Source organism: Gymnodraco acuticeps, unplaced genomic scaffold, assembly GCF_902827175.1.
Source record: "Gymnodraco acuticeps unplaced genomic scaffold, fGymAcu1.1, whole genome shotgun sequence".
Lineage (NCBI taxonomy): Eukaryota > Metazoa > Chordata > Actinopteri > Perciformes > Bathydraconidae > Gymnodraco > Gymnodraco acuticeps.
The window spans coordinates 5766950-5785976 of NW_022990271.1; the positions used below are offsets into that span (position 1 = coordinate 5766950).

General features: G+C 41.1%; 1 protein-coding gene across 1 annotated transcript in view; it reads right to left on the reverse strand.

Annotated features, from left to right (window-relative positions):
- The window catches only part of itga11a (integrin, alpha 11a), a 134030-nt gene that overhangs the window by 10545 nt on the left and 104458 nt on the right, over positions 1-19027 (reverse strand). Inside the window, exons 15-18 of the mRNA XM_034221244.1 lie at positions 3760-3963; positions 2610-2740; positions 2207-2373; positions 309-448 (exon numbers count right to left, since the gene is read on the reverse strand). Coding sequence (XP_034077135.1) covers positions 309-448; positions 2207-2373; positions 2610-2740; positions 3760-3963 — 642 coding nt within the window. The remainder of the gene's footprint in view (positions 1-308; positions 449-2206; positions 2374-2609; positions 2741-3759; positions 3964-19027) is intronic.

Below are 19027 nucleotides of genomic sequence, written 5' to 3' on the forward strand. Positions count from 1 at the left end.
ATATGATTATAAGTATTTTAATGGGCAGTTTGTGTTGGTTTTGACAAATGTGGGAGATCAATATTAATAATTATGTTTTAAGACTAAACAGCAGAAATGGTCGACCAAAGGCTGTTCATATAAAAATTGGACAAAATAAAAATATGCAATTATTCAGCCAGAATTGAAGGGGTTGTCAAAGAACTTCACATGATACTAAATCTTAATCTTTTCACAGAATCACACATATATTTTAGCCATTTTAGCTATTAAGTTCAACACTGGTCTTGGGGTTCACATGAACTTGTACCCCTCATCACGGGCCTCACCATGACGTGGAAGTAGATGTGTTCACAGGTCTCTTCTCCAGGAAAGAGGGTCAGGTTTTGAGGCTGCAGCTTGCTTGGGTTGTCCAGTACGGCCCGAGGATTGAAACGTCTCTCCGCAGTGGAGACATTATATTTAATCCCTGGTGGGTTAGAAGAAGGGATCAGAAATTGCACTTCCATTGGAAATATTGAAAGGTTCTGTTCTATTTGCGTTCAAATGTTTATGAGATAAATCGGTTTCTGTTTTGACTTAGGTTAGTGCAGACTAATTGACAAATGGAGGCATCAGGCTATGGTAAAGGACATCACTGTGCAGTGCAATGCAATATTAGCTTTTCTTTGAACACACAGCATGATGAATGTGTAACCACATACAAGAATCCAAACCCCCTGGTTTCAGAATGGAGTTATTTCCAAGCCACATTGTTTAAAAAGGCTTTTAATTTATTGCCGCGTGTTTTCATTGCATGAGGAAACATCTAAAAGAGTGAACTTTTGCACGAGTTGTGTTTGGGGTCAACCAGAGAATTGCAGACATTTTTTACACAATACAAACAATGAACAAGAAGAATCTCTCCACTTTTCGCAAAATTACATTTATCATTATCAGATATTATTGTGTTTGGTTTTTGGAGAGAAACTCAAAGTTAACTTTTCCTGTTTGAACAGCTTTTTGGCCACCCAGCAACATTTCACATCATTATAGTACCTCACATCTCAACAAATGGCATCTTAATAGTACGTAAATATGTAAATATATATGTACAGTTTCTCTCAAACTGTACATATACATTTTTGCAAAAATAAGATTGCCTTCACTGGGACAGAAAAAAGAATTTCCATGTTATGCAATAGACCACAGCGAACTCACAAACACCAGCATCTGTCAAGCATTACTAGCCAGACACGATAATGAAAGGAAAATTAAATAAACGTGTTCCACTGTATGTAACCAGCAAAGACAAGATAAGTTCTCCTCCCTTTTTCCTCTGCTCTGTTTTGGCGCGTCCGATAGATTTGATAAAGATGTCTGAGGGTCAGAAGGTTAACTCAGAACACGCTCCTCCACACCTCTGCGTCCTCCCCCCTCACACACAGTGAAACTGGACCCTGCCATCATATCTCTTAAAACAAATTGTGAGCAGAGGAGCCCTGCGGTTTCATGCAGGTGGGTTACTACCAACGGCACAACAACCTTCTGCAGGATCTTTGAATCGCCGGCAACAAGAAGAAAACAACTCTCTTTTAAAAAAAAAAAAAGCAATAAGCTTGTAGATTAATTCCAACCAGCGTTCACACAGTAAAAGGAACATTTGACAGCACTAATGTGGTTTAGCTGTATCAGTTTTGGAAGCAGTAGCATTAGCTTTTGCACGGAACAGCAGTGAGATCAGAATATCTTATTGCTAGTAAAGAAACATTTCCCTTTGGCGCCACCCAGAGTTTTAGCCATCGCAAATTTTACAGGCCACATGCTGAACATTCCTTTTTAGCCGGGACGTTATATATTGTAATGTATGTTTTCGCTCACTTAAAGACAGCCATTTTTCATCCTTTGTCATGTATCACAATCCAACAGAACAGCTGAACTACATTGCAGATACAGAGCCAAAATATAAATGTCTCTGCTCAAGCGTATCAGTAAAAATGATGTGTTTAAGATTTGACCTTATCCAGAGGTTGGACCATACAGCTGCCAGTGTCAGCGTCTTTTTCCTTCTCTTCAGACTTGTAGTTTTATATGTATTTTGAAAGGTTGTGCAATGAGTAGGGTATGATTTACAAAAAGATGAAATAGGGTTTTACTAACTTCTGGAAGATGCCAGACATCAGGCAAAGATGAAGGGGAAGATTTAATGACATGCCTCCACAGAGGAGGATTATTTTTGCTGTCTTACCAATTTCCTGCGTGGGAGGAATGGCCGTCCTGGCAGTGATGTTGAAACATACAATGGCTGACATGCAGGTCACGTCTTTGCCGCCTCTCTGACAGTCCTTCACAAAGGTGTTGACCTTACTTGGCTCAAACCTGATGGTGGTATATATCCGGATGACACTCTGTGACCTGTGAGGACATGAAGTTCTTACAGATCAACTTTGAGACCAAAGAATATATCCAAAATATAATTATTTTTTAAGGTGTACATGAATCTCTCTATTAAAGGGTGATAACAGAACATGTGGGGATGAAAGAGATGTCTTTAAAGTATTGCAGAATTAACCACAATAACCGTCTTGAATAAAACAAAAGTATTATTTACTTGCTTTAATGTATATGTACAGTCTGTGTGTAATACTAACCAAAGGAGAACAACAGCACCAAGGGAACCTACTGCCAGGTCCACTAAACCATCATCGTTCATGTCCATTGTGCCATGAATACTGCGGCCAAAGTACAGCAGGCCAGGAGCCAAATCTGTCGCTGCTATCCTCTGAGAAACAGACGGATCAAGGATCGGATAAAACAAAGCTCAGAATGAACAACAACTACCGTTTACAATGTTGTGATTAGAATACTTACCAAAGCAGTGTTCAATTCAACTGAGTAATTAAACGTACTTCATGGAAATATGGTAATAATTAGATACTGTACATTTAAAAGAATTTACTCGAGACTAAAAAAAAGAGTTTATGTTTTACTAAATGTAATGCAAATACTACATTTACATTACTTCCAGCCATTCTCTGAGGCATACAATCGACTGAAATTGTTCACCACAGCTCCTTGCTCCAGTTTTGTTTCAATCCGTATGGTCACATACTGTCAGTTTCTCATGCCTGATATTCTCCTGTAATTGCAGAGCCTATTATCCACCTGTCTGTCATCTGCCCTCAATTTATTCTGGTCAACTGATCCCCACATCCACCTGCACCGTTTTTGCTCATCTTCACTTTGTCGACTGCCTGTCTGCTCAGGACTGCCCTCCTGCTCCTTGTCAGGTTTAGGAAGCTCGTTCTTACATCAGATGTTTACAATCTGGTCAAAAGCTTCACACATAAAAAAGTAAAGAACTGTTGAAGTATGGAATGAGACACTATTTTCAGCTTAGTCCTGTCTCATATATACTTGGTGGTTTATATTATCAACCTCATCCTGTTTGATTCTTTTGAGTTACAAGTCACCTAAATGATTAGCTATTTTATTCTTATCAGAGAAATTAAAAAAATATACATATATATAATCTGCCTTTTCTTGTCAACAAAGATAAAAATACAAAGATCATTTTTAGTTTTTAACACAAGGGTTTTGTCTTTTTTTGTCAGAAATATTGCATGATATATTATGCATAATATTGCATAATATTGCATGATAAATATTGCATGATATAGAAAAGATGTGGTATGCTTTTGCAAAAAGGTTAGTAGATATATCTACACATGATGAAAGTAATAGAAAACCAATAAAAACATAGACATTGTAGTTATAGTGAACTCTTTGCACAGCTCTTACCTGTTTGTATTTGCGCAGTATTCTGTTTTGCTGGCTAAAGAAAACATAAATGGCTCCTTTGTGGTCGTCTTCCAGCGGCGCTCCCACCACCAGGTCATTGAAGCCGTCACCGTTCAGGTCGGGCACGGGAGCGAGAGAGGAGCCGAAGCGAGCGTTCTGGCCTCCATTATGGATTTCCAACGCTCCCTCAAGGATGAAACGATTCTGGGGGATGAAGGGAAACAATGATCAGTGCTCATGAATATACTTGACACAAGTTATACAGTTACACAGAGTATCCTAGTCTTGCAGCTATCAGAATGCATTTGTTTTCCCACTGGTTACTACATAAATATCTGAAGGCACTTAAAGTTTATAGTTTAGATTCTCACAATAATTGGAGATTATACTTTGATGTTGATAAATAGACATAAGCTTACATGGCAAGTCTCAGTGTGGGGATCTGGCACTCATCCCAAAAATGAACAGAAACAAAAAAATGTAAACCGCAACACAAGACGAATTGAAAACCTTTCACGTGTTTCCAGAGTTGGATCTGTTTCCATGTGTACGAGACACAGGACTAAATGCTGCATCATGAGAACTGCGTTAGAGCCGGGGTCTTTTTATTTTTCTGCTCATTTACCAGCATGTTATCATGGCATTGTACTCACATATATGCTCAGCAATCTTCACTTTGATTGGTCTGTTTTGTGGAGAACGTTTTCAGAAAAGTGCTTTTTAAATCAGCATTGACTAAATACCTTCTCAACACACTTGGTGTTTTTCTTACAAGTCTAGAGCGTATGATTTATGATTTAAAAAAAAAAAAATGTATTCTCTTTCTCATCTACCAAAGGGCTTCTCTTTTTAGTGTTTTCTGTTCATTTCATATAAAGAAAAAATGTGTATTCCACTTTAAGTATAGTTGTACTATCTTGTCTTTTTAGTGTTCATTTTTGAAAATAAATAATGAGTTATCCGTTAAGGGTTAATAAAGCAGAATGTGTATGTGCAGCAGTGGTAAACCGTCAGGGCCTTCAAGGTATTCAGAGAATACCCTGGAACACTCAGAACAACAAAAAAATCGAATTAATTATAAAAATAAAATCTAATAAAATGTAAATAAAATGAACAAATGAGAATCGTATCTGTGTTGTTGATCTGTAATATTACAGTGTTACGTTGATTTGTTTGTCTTTCTCGGTCCATGCACTACGCATTTCAGTTGTTTTTGTGTTAGAAAAAAAAGGCAACCAATCAGATATTTTGTGATAGCCACGGTTCGCCACTGATGTGCAGAGAGTCAAACTCAGCATGAAAACATCTTAATATATCATGCCAATGTGACACACAAGCATGCATTGAAAACAAAGAAAGCTGTTATAGTATGCACATGTCGTTATTTTTGTATGAATACATACACAGATAGCTTTACAAGACACAACCTTTATTGGACACAGAAGTAAATGCCAGAAGGATTTTGTTAAAAATAGAAAATATATATTTTAAAGGGTGTCCTAGATAATAAATACAGTAGGACACCCTTTAAAAAAATATATATATCAGCCCTCTAGATATATGCCTTCTGGCAGAGTTCAGTTTCCACTCAAATAGCTGAGGCCTGTACTACGAAGCTGGTTCAACCTAACCTGGATATGTTTGAGTTAGCCGGTTGGCCTAATCCAAAACATACGCGCTCTCGCTAAACTGTACTACGACGCGGGCCAGCCGTGTCCTATCTAGTTAGGTGCGCGTTCACATGAAAGGGGTGGTATCTGGAGCATTCGACCAATCACAAACATGGAGAAGCGTACTGACAGCGCAGCGTCATACTTCCTGAATGAAAAGTCAACTATATAATTAGTTAAAGACGTTAAACTTTAATCATCCATGACTTAAACACTTTATCCAGGATAAAAGCCACACCTGCGAGGTGAATACAGCTGCTAAAAGAAAATTGTTTGAATGCGTACATTAACAGATTTATGATATCACTGCCCCGTCTAAAACACGAGTGGATCTGACTTTAATTACATTTGTCTCGAGTGTTTCGTCAACTTAATGTGTTGCTTCAAATAATACTTCTGCATTCAGTATGTGACACTGTGAGTGTTGCACGGCCAGATACGGCTCAGCTGACTCAGATAAGGAAATATGATACATTATGAAGTGATATGATGTGATATGAATGATAATGGGACACATCGACGTCTGCACTCACAGTGCTGCGGACTGTAGGCAACGTAATGTTACTTTGACGAAGGTCACTGTGAACTGACGGCTTCGGGCCTGGTAACTCAGCACTTTAGTGAACAGTTTTGCACTTTATTAGCGTGATTGCACAGTACCGTTTGGTATGGCATATTTGCACATTTTAAATACTAATTATTGAGATAGTATTTATTAAAGGATTGTGTGCACCTGGTGCCCTGTGTTGTCTCCTCCCCCCTCACCTGTGTCTAGTTGCTGATTAGTGTGTGTGGGTATTTAGGCTCTGTTTCCCTGTCTGTTAGGGGCAGGGAGTGTGTGTGTGTGTGTGAGATCCTGGTGGCTGCAGGCTGGGCTCACGTGAACAGCAGCAGCAGGATTGAGGCTGTGTGTAATGTGTTCATATTTTAATAAATGCCCACGTCGGGTTATATTTTTGGACGTTCTGCCTCTGCCTCCTTGCTTGGTCTGGGCCGCTCAACGGTCAGCTTCACAATTGGTGTCAGAAGTGGGATTGACCAAGCGAGGAGGTGAAAATGACAAGAGGAAAGAAGAGGGACCAAAGAGAGGAACCGCGGCTGGGGGTGGCTATGCCTGGAACTGACCAGGGGGCCACGGCTGCTGAAGCAGCGGGAGACGAGACACAAGCAGCGGGAGACGCGAGACAGGCAGGAGGAGACGGGAGACAGGCAGGAGGAGCAGCGTTTGCGGGCCGAGGAGGCGGACTCGGACCCACGAGGAGTCGACAGAACCTGGGTCGTGCTGGAGGCAGACCAATGCCTTGCAACAGGCCAGGACAGCATCCGGATAGGTGGCTGCAGGCTGGGCTCACGTGAACAGCAGCAGCAGGATTGAGGCTGTGTGTAATGTGTTCATATTTTAATAAATGCCCACGTCGGGTTATATTTTTGGACGTTCTGCCTCTGCCTCCTTGCTTGGTCTGGGCCGCTCAACGGTCAGCTTCACAGTTACTTTGATCCAGTTACTTATGTTGTGGCAGATATTTAATTAAGCTTTCTTAACATAATAGTTATAAAAGTCGGATTGCTCTGTCGGACTGTTCACACAGTCGTTGATTTTGGCCGGCCGTCTTTCCTGCAACGGCAGTTTAAACTGTATTTCCTCCGCACACTGAGCTCTGATTGGTCAGCAGGCGTGGTGCTTTCGCTGAGTTGATCTCTTATCCTGGAACCTATCTTGCATCGGAGCACAGACTAGGTTCCAGGATAAGTCACCATGGAGATCTAGCCCGCTAAAAAGTGAACCAGCTTCGTAGTACCGGAAATCCCAGAAGTTATCTTGCTAAACGAAAATCCTGATTCGTAGTATAGGCCCCTGGCTAGCCGCTCAGCATAAGTTATCTAGCCCGCTAAAAATTGAACCAGCTTCGTAGGACCGGAAATCCCTGAAGTTAGCTTGCTAAACGGAGCGGGCGACGTTGAGGCGCATCTTAAACGGCTGGCTAAAAATAAACGTAAATACAGTAGGATTGTTATTCACGTCGGTGGTAATGATGTTCGTATACGCCGATCAGAATGCACCAAACTTAATGTGGAGTCGGTGTGTAGTTATGCTAAGACAATGTCGGACACCGTAATCTTCTCTGGTCCCCTCCCCAATCTGATCAATGATGACATGTATAGCCGCATGTCATCATTTCAGCGCTGGTTGTCTTGGTGGTGCCCAGCAAACAATGTGGGCTTCGTAAATAATTGGACAGCCTTCTGGGGAAAACCTGGTCTGATTAAGAGAGACGGCATTCATCCTACTTTGGAAGGTGCCGATCTCATTTCGGCAAACATTTCAGGGCTTTGTGGACTTAATCCATGACAAACTGGAGTTGAGACCAGGAGGCGGAGTCGCAGTCTTACACGCTTCTCTGCGCTCTCTCCTAGGCAGTCATCCATAGGAATCCCGAACCCAATAAAATACCCAATATTAGCGGTGTGTGTGTCTGCCCAAGGACAAGTTAAGGTAAAACCTAATAGAGGTGTCATACATAATAACCTAATCAAAGTAAATGTAACAACTACTACAGTGCAACAAAACAGGAATATTAAATGTGGTCTCTTAAACATAAGATCTCTAGCATCTAAAGCAATATTGGTAAATGATTTAATATCAGATTATAATATTGATATATGCTGTCTCACTGAAACTTGGTTGAGACATGAAGAATATGTCAGCATAAATGAGGCCACTCCACCCAGCCATATCAATACTCATATTGCCCGAGGCACGGGCCGAGGAGGTGGAGTTGCAGCCATCTTTGACTCAAGTTTACTTATCAATACTAAACCAAAATTAAATTATACCTCCTTTGAAAGTCTCGTTTTTAGTCTTACGCATCCGACCTGGAAAACTTTGCAGCCAATCTTATTTGTTACAGTGTACCGTGCACCAGGTCCTTATTCAGAATTCTTATCTGAATTCTCTGAGTTTTTATCAACTTTGGTTCTTAAAACAGATAAAGTAATTATCGTAGGTGACTTTAATATTCATGTTGACGATGATAAAAATAGCCTTACTGTTGCATTTAACTCTATATTAGATTCTGTTGGTTTTTGTCAGAGTGTAAATAAACCAACCCACTGCTATAATCACACTCTCGACCTTGTTCTGACTTATGGTATTGAAATTGAGCAACTATTAGTCGAACCGCATAATCCTGCTTTATCCGACCATTTCTTAGTAACTTTTGAAGTACTGTTACTAGACTACAAAGCATTAGTCAAAAGCTCCTGCAGCAGAAACCTATCTGTTAGTGCTATAGCCAAATTTAAGGAAGAGATTCCACCAATACTTAACTCGATAGCATGTCTGCATGTAAGGGAGGAAACTTATACAAAATGTACACCACCCCAAATTGATCATGTTGTTGATAGTGCTACAGATGCGCTGCGAATAAAATTAGACTCTGTTGCTCCTTTGAAAAAGAAGAAAATAAAACAACATAGACTAGCTCCATGGCATAATGCCGAAACCCGCAAAATAAAGCAAAAGTCGAGACAACTTGAAAGGATATGGCGTTCTACTAAACTTGAAGAATCTCGTTTAATTTGGCATATTACTCTCAATGAATATAAGAAAGCATTGCGTAAAGCGAGAGCAGCTTACTACTCTTCATTAATAGATGAGAATAAGAATAATGCAAGATTTCTTTTCAGCACTGTAGCCAGGCTGACAGAAAGCCACAGCTCGATTGAGCCTTCTATTCCCATAGCACTCAGTAGTAATGATTTTATGTGCTTTTTTAACGATAAAATTGTTACTCTTAGAAACAAAATTAATGACCTCTTGCCTTTGACCAGTATAGTGTTATCAACAGCTCCCGGAAACGTAAGTTCTAATATTACACTAGATAGTAAACTAGAATGCTTTTCAGCCATAAACCTTGAACAATTAAATTCAATGATTCTCTCTTCTAAACCATCAACGTGCATGTTAGACCCAATTCCAACTAAGCTGTTGAAGGAAGTTTTTCCATTAATTAGCACTTATTTATTAAATATTATGAATATGTCTTTATTATCAGGCTATGTTCCACAATCATTCAAAGTAGCAGTGATAAAACCGCTTCTTAAAAAGCACAACCTCGATCCAGAGGTTTTAGCCAACTATAGACCTATTTCTAATCTTCCGTTCCTCTCAAAAATTCTTGAGAAAGCGGTCGCAAAACAGTTGTGTGATTACTTAAAAAACAATGATTTATTTGAAGCTTTTCAGTCTGGCTTTAGAACACATCATAGCACAGAGACAGCTCTGGTTAAAGTCACAAATGACATTCTAATAGCCTCTGACAAGGGACGTGTCTCTATTCTTGTTTTGCTCGATCTCAGTGCTGCATTTGATACTATCGACCATGATATCTTATTGCAAAGACTAGAGCACTTAGTTGGCATACAGGGAACTGCTTTAGACTGGTTTAGGTCCTATCTATCTGAACGCTCTCAGTTTGTACGTGTCAATGATGAATCTTCCACGCAAACCAAAGTTAGCCATGGAGTGCCACAGGGCTCAGTGCTCGGACCTATTTTGTTCACATTATATATGCTTCCGTTAGGCAATATTATAAGGAATCATTCTGTAAACTTTCATTGTTATGCGGATGATACTCAACTATATTTATCAATCAAGCCTGATGAAATTAATCATCTAAATAAAATTCAAGACTGCCTTAAGGACTTAAAAACGTGGATGACCTTAAACTTTTTGATGTTAAACACGACCAAAACTGAAGTTATTGTACTTGGCCCGAAGAATCTACGAAACAAATTATCTAAGGATATACTAACTATGGATGGCATTAATTTGGCCTCCAGTGAGACTGTAAGGAATCTTGGTGTTATATTTGATCAGGATTTATCCTTTAACGCCCACATAAAATCAATTTCAAGGACCGCCTACTTCCATCTACGTAACATTGCAAAAATCAGGCATATCTTGCCTCAAAACGATGCAGAGAAACTAGTCCATGCATTTGTTACTTCAAGGCTGGATTATTGTAACTCTTTATTATCAGGGTGTACCAAGAAGTCAGTCAAGTCGCTTCAGCTGATTCAAAATGCTGCGGCTCGTGTACTAACCAGAGTTAGGAAAAGGGACCACATTACTCCTGTTCTGGCTGCCTTACACTGGCTCCCTATAGAACACAGGATAGAATTTAAAATTCTTCTTCTCGCCTACAAAGCCCTTAATGGGCAGGTGCCATCTTACCTTAAAGAACTCATTATACCCTACTGTCCTACTAGGGCATTGCGTTCCAAGAATGCAGGGTTGTTGGTTGTTCCTAGAGTCTCTAAAAGTACAATGGGAGCCAGAGCCTTTTCTTATCAAGCTCCACATTTGTGGAATCAGCTTCCAGTTTGTCTTCGGGCGGCAGACACCCTATCCGTTTTTAAGAGTGCGCTTAAGACCTTCCTTTTTGATAAAGCCTATAGTTAGGGCTGATTAGATCCAGCCCCTAGTTTTGCTGATATAGGCTTAGTTTGTCGGGGGACATCTTACTTCTTCCTTCTCTCTGTCTATACCTGTGTACTCTCATGTTCCGATTAACCCAGCTTCCCCAAATGTCTTTCTTTTTGGTGTCTATATACGCCGGGATCCGGAGTCATGGATGATCCTGCGCTCCTCTGTCCTGGATCGCGAGCCCTGGATCTTGAGTCGTGGCTGTGGTCCTGGATCATAGGTCCTGGATGGATATCCTCGTGGATTCATCTTCCTATTATACACACATGCATTTCCAAACATTTGGACTACCTATGTTGCAAATGTATTATCTTTTCAATTTACACACGGCATCTATTGCACGTCTGTCCGTCCTGGGAGAGGGATCCCTCCTCTGTTGCTCTCCCTGAGGTTTCTCCCATTTTTCCCTTTAAACTGTGGGTTTTCTCCGGAAGTTTTTCCTTGTACGATGTGAGGGTCTAAGGACAGAGGGTGTCATATTGTCATACTGATATTTTGTACAAACTGTAAAGGCCACTGAGACAAATGTAACATTTGTGATATTGGGCTATATAAATAAACATTGATTGATTGATTGATTAAACGAAAATCCTGATTCGTAGTATAGGCCCCAGGTTAGCCGCACAGCATAAGTTACCATGGAGATCTCGCCTGCTAAAAAGAGAACCAGCTTCGTAGGACCGGAAACCCAGAGTTTTCCCTGAAGTTAGCCGGCTAAGCGAAAATCCTGCTTCGTAGTATACCCTAGTGATGGCAAAATGAAGCTTTGAATGAAGCATCGAACCACTTGGACAATTGTGTCGGAAATAGGTTAATTTCTCGAAGCTTCAGTTACAGCGACCTCTCCTGGCGAAGTGCAAGGCTGCAGTGGGTTTAACGTATCTTTGCCTTGAAAAATATTCGATACACACACACACTAAGACTGAATATCATGTTCTATTTGCAATTAAAGATTGATAATTGTCTGTATTGGGTTATTGATAAGAGACTAGAGAGTGCTGGACATTTCTTTGGGAGGAGAGGGCCTTTAATCAGTTATTAAAGTTGAAAAGCAATGATTAAAAGTACATCCATTCCAGGCTTTGAACCAGCTGCACGGAGGACATCGCCTCATTCGGGCCGCCGGCTCTACCCACTGGGCTATATATTCCTTCAAATATTGAACTGTTTTTATATTACTGATGATTGTCTTTTTGTTCAGAACTTCTCCACATTTTGAAGTGTTTCCCGAGCCAGAACGACCTATCTTTCTTCCTGGCTTGCTCTATAATGATACTACTATTCAAATGCAATACCAACAACTCAACAGCAACAACGCAAACTACGACAACCCACACATTGCGCATTGTTTAGAGCGGTCATAAAGTGTTGAAGCGCTCAAATTCGAAACTGTTTCAACCTGTCACCTGTCAGAATCAAGACGAGGCAGTGCATTGAATCGCGTGAATGGACCGCGAACCAGTCAAGTGATTCATTCAGGAAATGAAGCAGTTGCTGGTTCGGACGTCACATGTCACGTGATTTGAAGCAAGCTTCGAAGCACTGCTTCTATGGAATAGGAAGTCCAGGGTTGAAGCTCCGTTCGAAGCTTCAGTGTCAAACTGCCATCACTAGTATACCCCCCTGATCTGTTCTTCTAATGATCTATCATAACAGGACTTAGGAAGAGATTGTTGTCCTCTCTGCCCTCCATCCAGCTGCGTTTTTATCTCAAACCCATCTTTATTCATCCAGTAAAAAGAAGCAAACAAGATTTGTTTTATCTTTCCTGAAATAAAACAAAAGATAAAGTTTGGATCAGCTTCTGTGTTTTTCACATAATCCTTTAATTCTGCCTTTGTGAACTCAAATATCTTTAACATCTGGCAACAAAAAAGTGAGGAATTTTACCTCCTGGCAGTAAAAGGACTGAAGAATGCTGTATAGCTTTAGTGTATTTATTTGAAGTTCTATTTTTAGCGAGTAGAAAGTCAGATGGAAAATATCCACGTCTTTGAAAGCAAATACCCGACTGGAAAAAAAATTCAAAGAAAAAATTGAGGCAAATACTTTAGCCCATCAGCAGTCATGCATATCATTGCTCCACTTGGCATCCCAGCTCATAATATAATTTAAAGTCGGCAGAGGAAACATGACATCATTTGTTATTTCAGATGAATGAGTGGGGAAGGACTTGATTTAGGAAGGAAGATCTTACCTTCCCAGCTACCTGATGTGTGCGTGTGACTAAGAGGGAGATTAATGGAGAAATATATTCAGAGCTGCCAAATTTAAAACACATGGCTTGTGAGGAGGCCATGAAGGGTCACGGCCAGTATGCAATTTAAGTTCAATGTCTAGTTTTCTATCACCAAAGACTTAAGGACCCTTTTTTTAAATCTTTGAACTTGGAGTTATTATCCCTTAAATATTCAGATTTGTCGCAAAGGCTTCATAATATCAGCTTGTCATTGATAGTCAAAACTTATCCTTAAAATAATGTAACAATAATTGACTGTATCCCAGGTACAACGACTATAGTTTAATTTATATATTGATAAAATGAATGAAAAACAGTAAAATATCTATGCTGAATAAAAAAGGCAAGCATATACAGCCATGCAAGGGGCTCACTAAGGCTGTAGAGTCAGAATATGATTAATTGATTATAGAAAATCCATTAAATGACTACAGATATTTTTAAATAATGCACACCTATACCTTTTATAGTGAAGTGATGTCATGCAGGCAGGTATAAAATAACTAGGGCTGTCAAGTTAACGCAAAAAAAAATTAACGCCACTAATTATTTTAACGGGATTAACGCATGTGTATTTTTTGTCCTCGGCCGCCCCGTAGTTTCAGAGCGCATTGAGTTTAAAATACTGTGACGTGAATGCGCCTGCATGGGCACTGATTAACTGAACTGAAACAGGTGTGTTAATCAGCGGAGGAACTCACAGCTGGGAAACTGACAGCCAGTGGTGTAGTGGGCGTTGGACGCGGGGGTACGCCGTACCCCCACTTATTTGGAGCATGATATTTTTTTTAATAGTCTAATAAATTTAAAATCATTGCCAGTGTTATCAGTTGCAAGTGTGTATTTGTTGTAATAATGACAAAAACATAATACATTTCACAGTAATTATAATACAAAATAAAAACGATTTCCTTAAAGAATTATGATTCTTCATCACGCTCGTGACCCCGTGGCGAGCTGGGACACACCCACGGCGATTTTGCGGCAGCTCTTTCCTTCAAGAACGCTGACGAAAAGGCAGGCAAACATTTTTTACTTGACTTATTTTCTAAAAAGAATATAATTCACAAGAAGAAAGAGGCTAGCAGCACCGAAGCTACAAGTGAAGCTGCTACTAGTACTAGGCCTACATCATCAGAAGAGCCGCCTAAAGACGTGGATAATGCTAGCACTAACGTCAACGTTAGCTGCGCTAGCAACGTTCCCCTGGCTAGCTCAAGCTCACCTTTCCCAGAGGTATGGACGGAGGAGATGTGGCAGAGGAAACAAGAGGCATAACCGTGGATAGACTGCAAAACTGGGAAACTGGGCTGCAAAGTTTGTCCATCCATTTCGGATTTATCAGTCTTCAAAACGCAAGGTGTGTGTGTGTGTGTGTGTGTGTGTGTGTGTGTGTGTGTGTGTGTGTGTGTGTGTGTGTGTGTGTGTGTGTGTGAAAAGCAGCGCTGTCTGCTTATTTGCAATGTAGGCTAGGCCTAATCAGAATAATTTCAAGTCCAGATTCAATGGTGTAATTCAGGGGTGCCCAACCTTTTTTGAACCGAGAGCTACTTTTAAAGTTGCCAGTCTGCCGAGATCTACCAGTCCAAATAGAGAGGCGTAGCCATTACTGACAGCCTACTACCAGGTAAATACACACTTCTACTTGTATAAAACTGACCTTTGTACGATTAATACTTCATAAAATACTGCAGATCCTTTATCTTACCTCTTTCTAATCTACACACATACAAGTATTTAACTGAAGTTACACAACAGTGTTGTTGATACAGAGTTGGAGTTTATTCACACGTCATATACTACAGTGGGTAATGTTTTCAAGAAACATTGAACATTGCTGCCACATATGACACAGGGAAAAAAGAAAAGACTCTGAACCCTTTCTTTGCCATTATATAAAAATAGTGTTGCTACAAAAGTATAAATTAGGCTTACTAATAAGACAACTCAGATCTGAAGCTACACAGGAATCTGCTGCAACAGTGCAATAAAAAAGACAAAATTAATAGAATCAAACCTTTTTTTGTTGCATTTTAGTAGATTATAAAAAGAAATGCCTTTTTAAAATAGGATGCAAGCAACACTAGTTTCTTAACCTGAATTGATGATAGACTATAATCAATTTAAGTTTGCATTCTTATACCATTTTGTACAATAATTATAATGAATAAGTTCAAACAAACTAAAACTTACAGCAGATTAATAACGGTATCTAACTTGAGTTTTTATTATATCAAAAACCTGTTGAAATGCTACTGTTATTTTTACTGTCCCCCAAAAGCGCGTCGGCAGCCTCCAGGAATGCTTCTTTCACAACTTCGCCGTCTTTGAAAGACTTCATGGGTTACGCAAGAACGTGACTGACACGTTAAGATGCTATGCCTATGGTAGCAGCCTTGCTCTTGTTGTTGGGCCTGGTGAAAATGGACTGCTGTGCATTTAGCTGTCCTTTCAGGTCCCTCCCCTTTTGGGAGCGTAGGGCAGAATTTGGAGGGAATTCCGTCTCGTAGCGTTTGTGCACTGTTTTGAAATGCCGCTCCTAAATTACCCTTCTTCGATAAAGCCACGCTCGCATTGCAGATGAGACAGATGGACTTTGAATTGGAATAGATACAAAAATAATCATCCTCCCACTCGGAGTGAGAATTATATATGTTTTGCTTCTGCCATAATTGCGGTCTTGTGTGTGTGCGGACTGTCACTCCTGTTGACACTAGTGATGTGTCGGTCGCGAACGAGCTGGCTCCAAGAGCCGGCTCTTTTAAGTGAACGACGGGAGCCGGCTCTCGCCCGCGAATGAGCCATTTTTGCGGAGGGATCTAGATCGGCATGAAGGCACATTATGCAATGTGCACATTATCCCGCTTATTACTTGGCCACATTCTCAACAAAGTAACGACATGACTCCCAATATTAATGGAAATGCTTTTATGGATTTAGAAAATGATTTTATTGATTTAAAAAATAGTTTTATGTATTGATTTAAATTGACATGCATCCGCTAAGAAAAGTAGTCCGTTGTTACTGTTTGAACTAACGTAGCAACGGCAGGAACTGCTTCGATAGTGTTTTTGAGGAGCTTTTTGATTACAGATTTGAAAACATCGTTGCTTGCTTTAAAAGTAGCACAATTCATTATGTCAAACCTTGGAAAGTATCTAGATATCCCTGCCCTAATGCCAAAGTAACTGGCAACTGAATATGTGTCGCCGTTTGATGTCTATGTCTGGACCGCTGCGTAAAAAGGAGGGTTTCTGCCCCATTACTTATCTTCTTACTTCTATAAGAATAAAACACGGAGGACGGAGATCTCTTTTTCTCCCCCTCTTCTGACAGCCCAGCAGCTGATCTCAGAGCATGCTCCCCTCTCCTGCAGGGGGGCGTGGTCAGCTGCAGCTCACAGAATCAGCCCCCTGCAAAAACAGCGCTGGAAAGAGCAAATAGAGCGAAATGAGGCATGGCTAAAATGCAGGATCTTTTTGGTATTTTGAAAAAAAAACTATATTTATATAGGTCGATACAGTAGCCCCTTTTTTTAAATAGTTTTTATAGGTGTTGCTATCTGTTTTGTGTAGCGTGGTTCTACAAGCAAGTCAATGCATTCATTGGGTGGTATCAGAGAGTTGCACGGGTCTGTAAATGCAATGAAAACAATTGGCCACAGCAAATCATTTATATTAAACATGTAATTTTTACTTTTGAATACTTCAGTACAAAGGATGTATTGAATAATTTAAGTGATATATGTGTACACATATAAATCATTAGTCAAAACAGGGCTACATTTGATTTAATTAAAAGGTATAATAAGTGGTAAACTGAAGAGCCGTTTGGGAGCCGAAAGAGCCGGCTCTTCTTGGTGAGCCGAGCCAAATGATCCGGCTCACCAAGAAGAGCCGGAATTCCCATCACTAGTTGACACGGACAACGTTAGCGAACTAGTGCACACTGCCCACTCACTGCTCACCAGCCACGGCCCGACACATGGGGTCACGCCGGCCAATCACAAAGCTTTGATGCGTTCAAGTGCATTATTCTGGCACAGGAAGATTATGTTACAGGACATTAACGATAAAACAGAATATTGTTGTTCTATTTTTAGACACATCTCGCGATCGACTGGGAATCTCCCCGCGATCGACCGGTCGATCGCGATCGACTGGTTGGGCACCCCTGGTGTAATTATTGGCATAAGTAGGCTATATTTTTCCCATCTGCTTTTTGCAGTACAGTAACTAAAGTAGGACTAAGTATACACCGGTAGTTTCTGTGGACCTGTCTGCCCGTTTTGTGAGTGCACTGCGCGCACTTGTGTGGCGGCATTGTTTGGGATGACCTAATTAAAATAGCGTCCCCCCAGTAAAAAAATCCCCACTACACCACTGCTGACAGCGGAGAAAGAAAAGGCAGTGGAGAACTGTGAATGGAGGTTGGAGCACGCTACATGTGACTCGGCACTCTTTTGGGTGGGAGGGTGTCGTTCGCAGCGGATAGAGCTGCCGGCGACGAAGATAGCCAGACAGGAGAGACGTTAGAGTGTCAGGATCGGGAGGCCTGTTACCTCCTATAGATAGTCAGGGCCGGGGTTTTAGGGAGTGCGAGCGATCCCTCCTTACGCACGGCGGTGCCCAAGCAACACGAACACCAGCTGTAGTGACTCAGTTCACGTCGTCCAGCGAAGCCGATCCCCGGGGAGTTGGACGGCGTCCCAAGCGTAGACCCCGGGGGAGGGTCTCGCCAACTGGCGAGTTACGTACACCCATTTATATTGTTGTATGTCTGATTTTAGAAGTATTTTACAGTGTATGGAAGGAGAGCAGCAGGGGAGAGGCTACCACGAATTGGAGCTCTCGCCCTAAATTGTTGGTTGGGTCATTGCAGTGTGTGTGTGTTCATTTTGCCTAATTGTGTGCCTCCGGCAGAGGGTGTTTGCATGCCGTGTTCTTGGTGTGGTGTGCCGCGTTAAACGCTAGTAAAACTAGCCCTGCTGAAGTGTATTTAAAGGTGGACTCCACAGTCTAGTGGGGGTTTCTGGTGCCCCGTGGACTCGCTTCCTCTTGTTCTCTCCTCTCCTCTTATCAATTAACTGTGTTGTTAAAATAAAGATGGTCCTATATTTTGTACAAAGCTGCCTCTGTATTTATTGGAAGGTTCTGACAAAGTGGTAGTGGTTTCTGCCACATCTGAGCGAATCCAACATATATTACACTGGTGGCAGTGGTGGGATATAACAGGGAAATGTCAGACCCGGAAAATAATCCACCGAGACCTGCAGAGGCAGGTGCGAGTCAGCCACACGCTGCCCCTTTGTATAATGGAAATGGCCGGGCTGTGACTCCGCGGCCAATCTTTATGCCTGAAACTTTTACTGGTAACACAACAGGACGACAATGGTCAGATTGCGCTGAACAGTTTGAAATGGCTGCTGATGTTAATAATTGGGATGAACCATTAAGACTAAAATTCATGAGTCTCCTTCTGTCAGGCAGGGCACGTGAAGTTTACAGTGGGTTGTCAGCAACGGCTAAAGTTAACTATATCTTGTTGAAAGAAGCGATGGGAAGATGTTTGGACCTGTGTGATAGCGACGACTGGAACAGGGCTACATTCTCTTCACGCCGGCGGTTACATAATGAAACTATGCGAGAATTTGGCATTGCGCTGCGGCGGTTGGTTGTTAGAGCGTATCCCACGGCAGACCTTAACACACAAGATCTGTTGGCCAAAGACCATTTTGTTGCACAGGTGGGAGGTGGAGATTTGCGCGTTAGCCTTCGCAGCGCCAAGTCTGCTACACTGGATGATGCTATTAATCTTGCAGCCGAACTTGACCTTATCAGAGGCTTAGAGAGTGGTTACACAGCCCCGGAT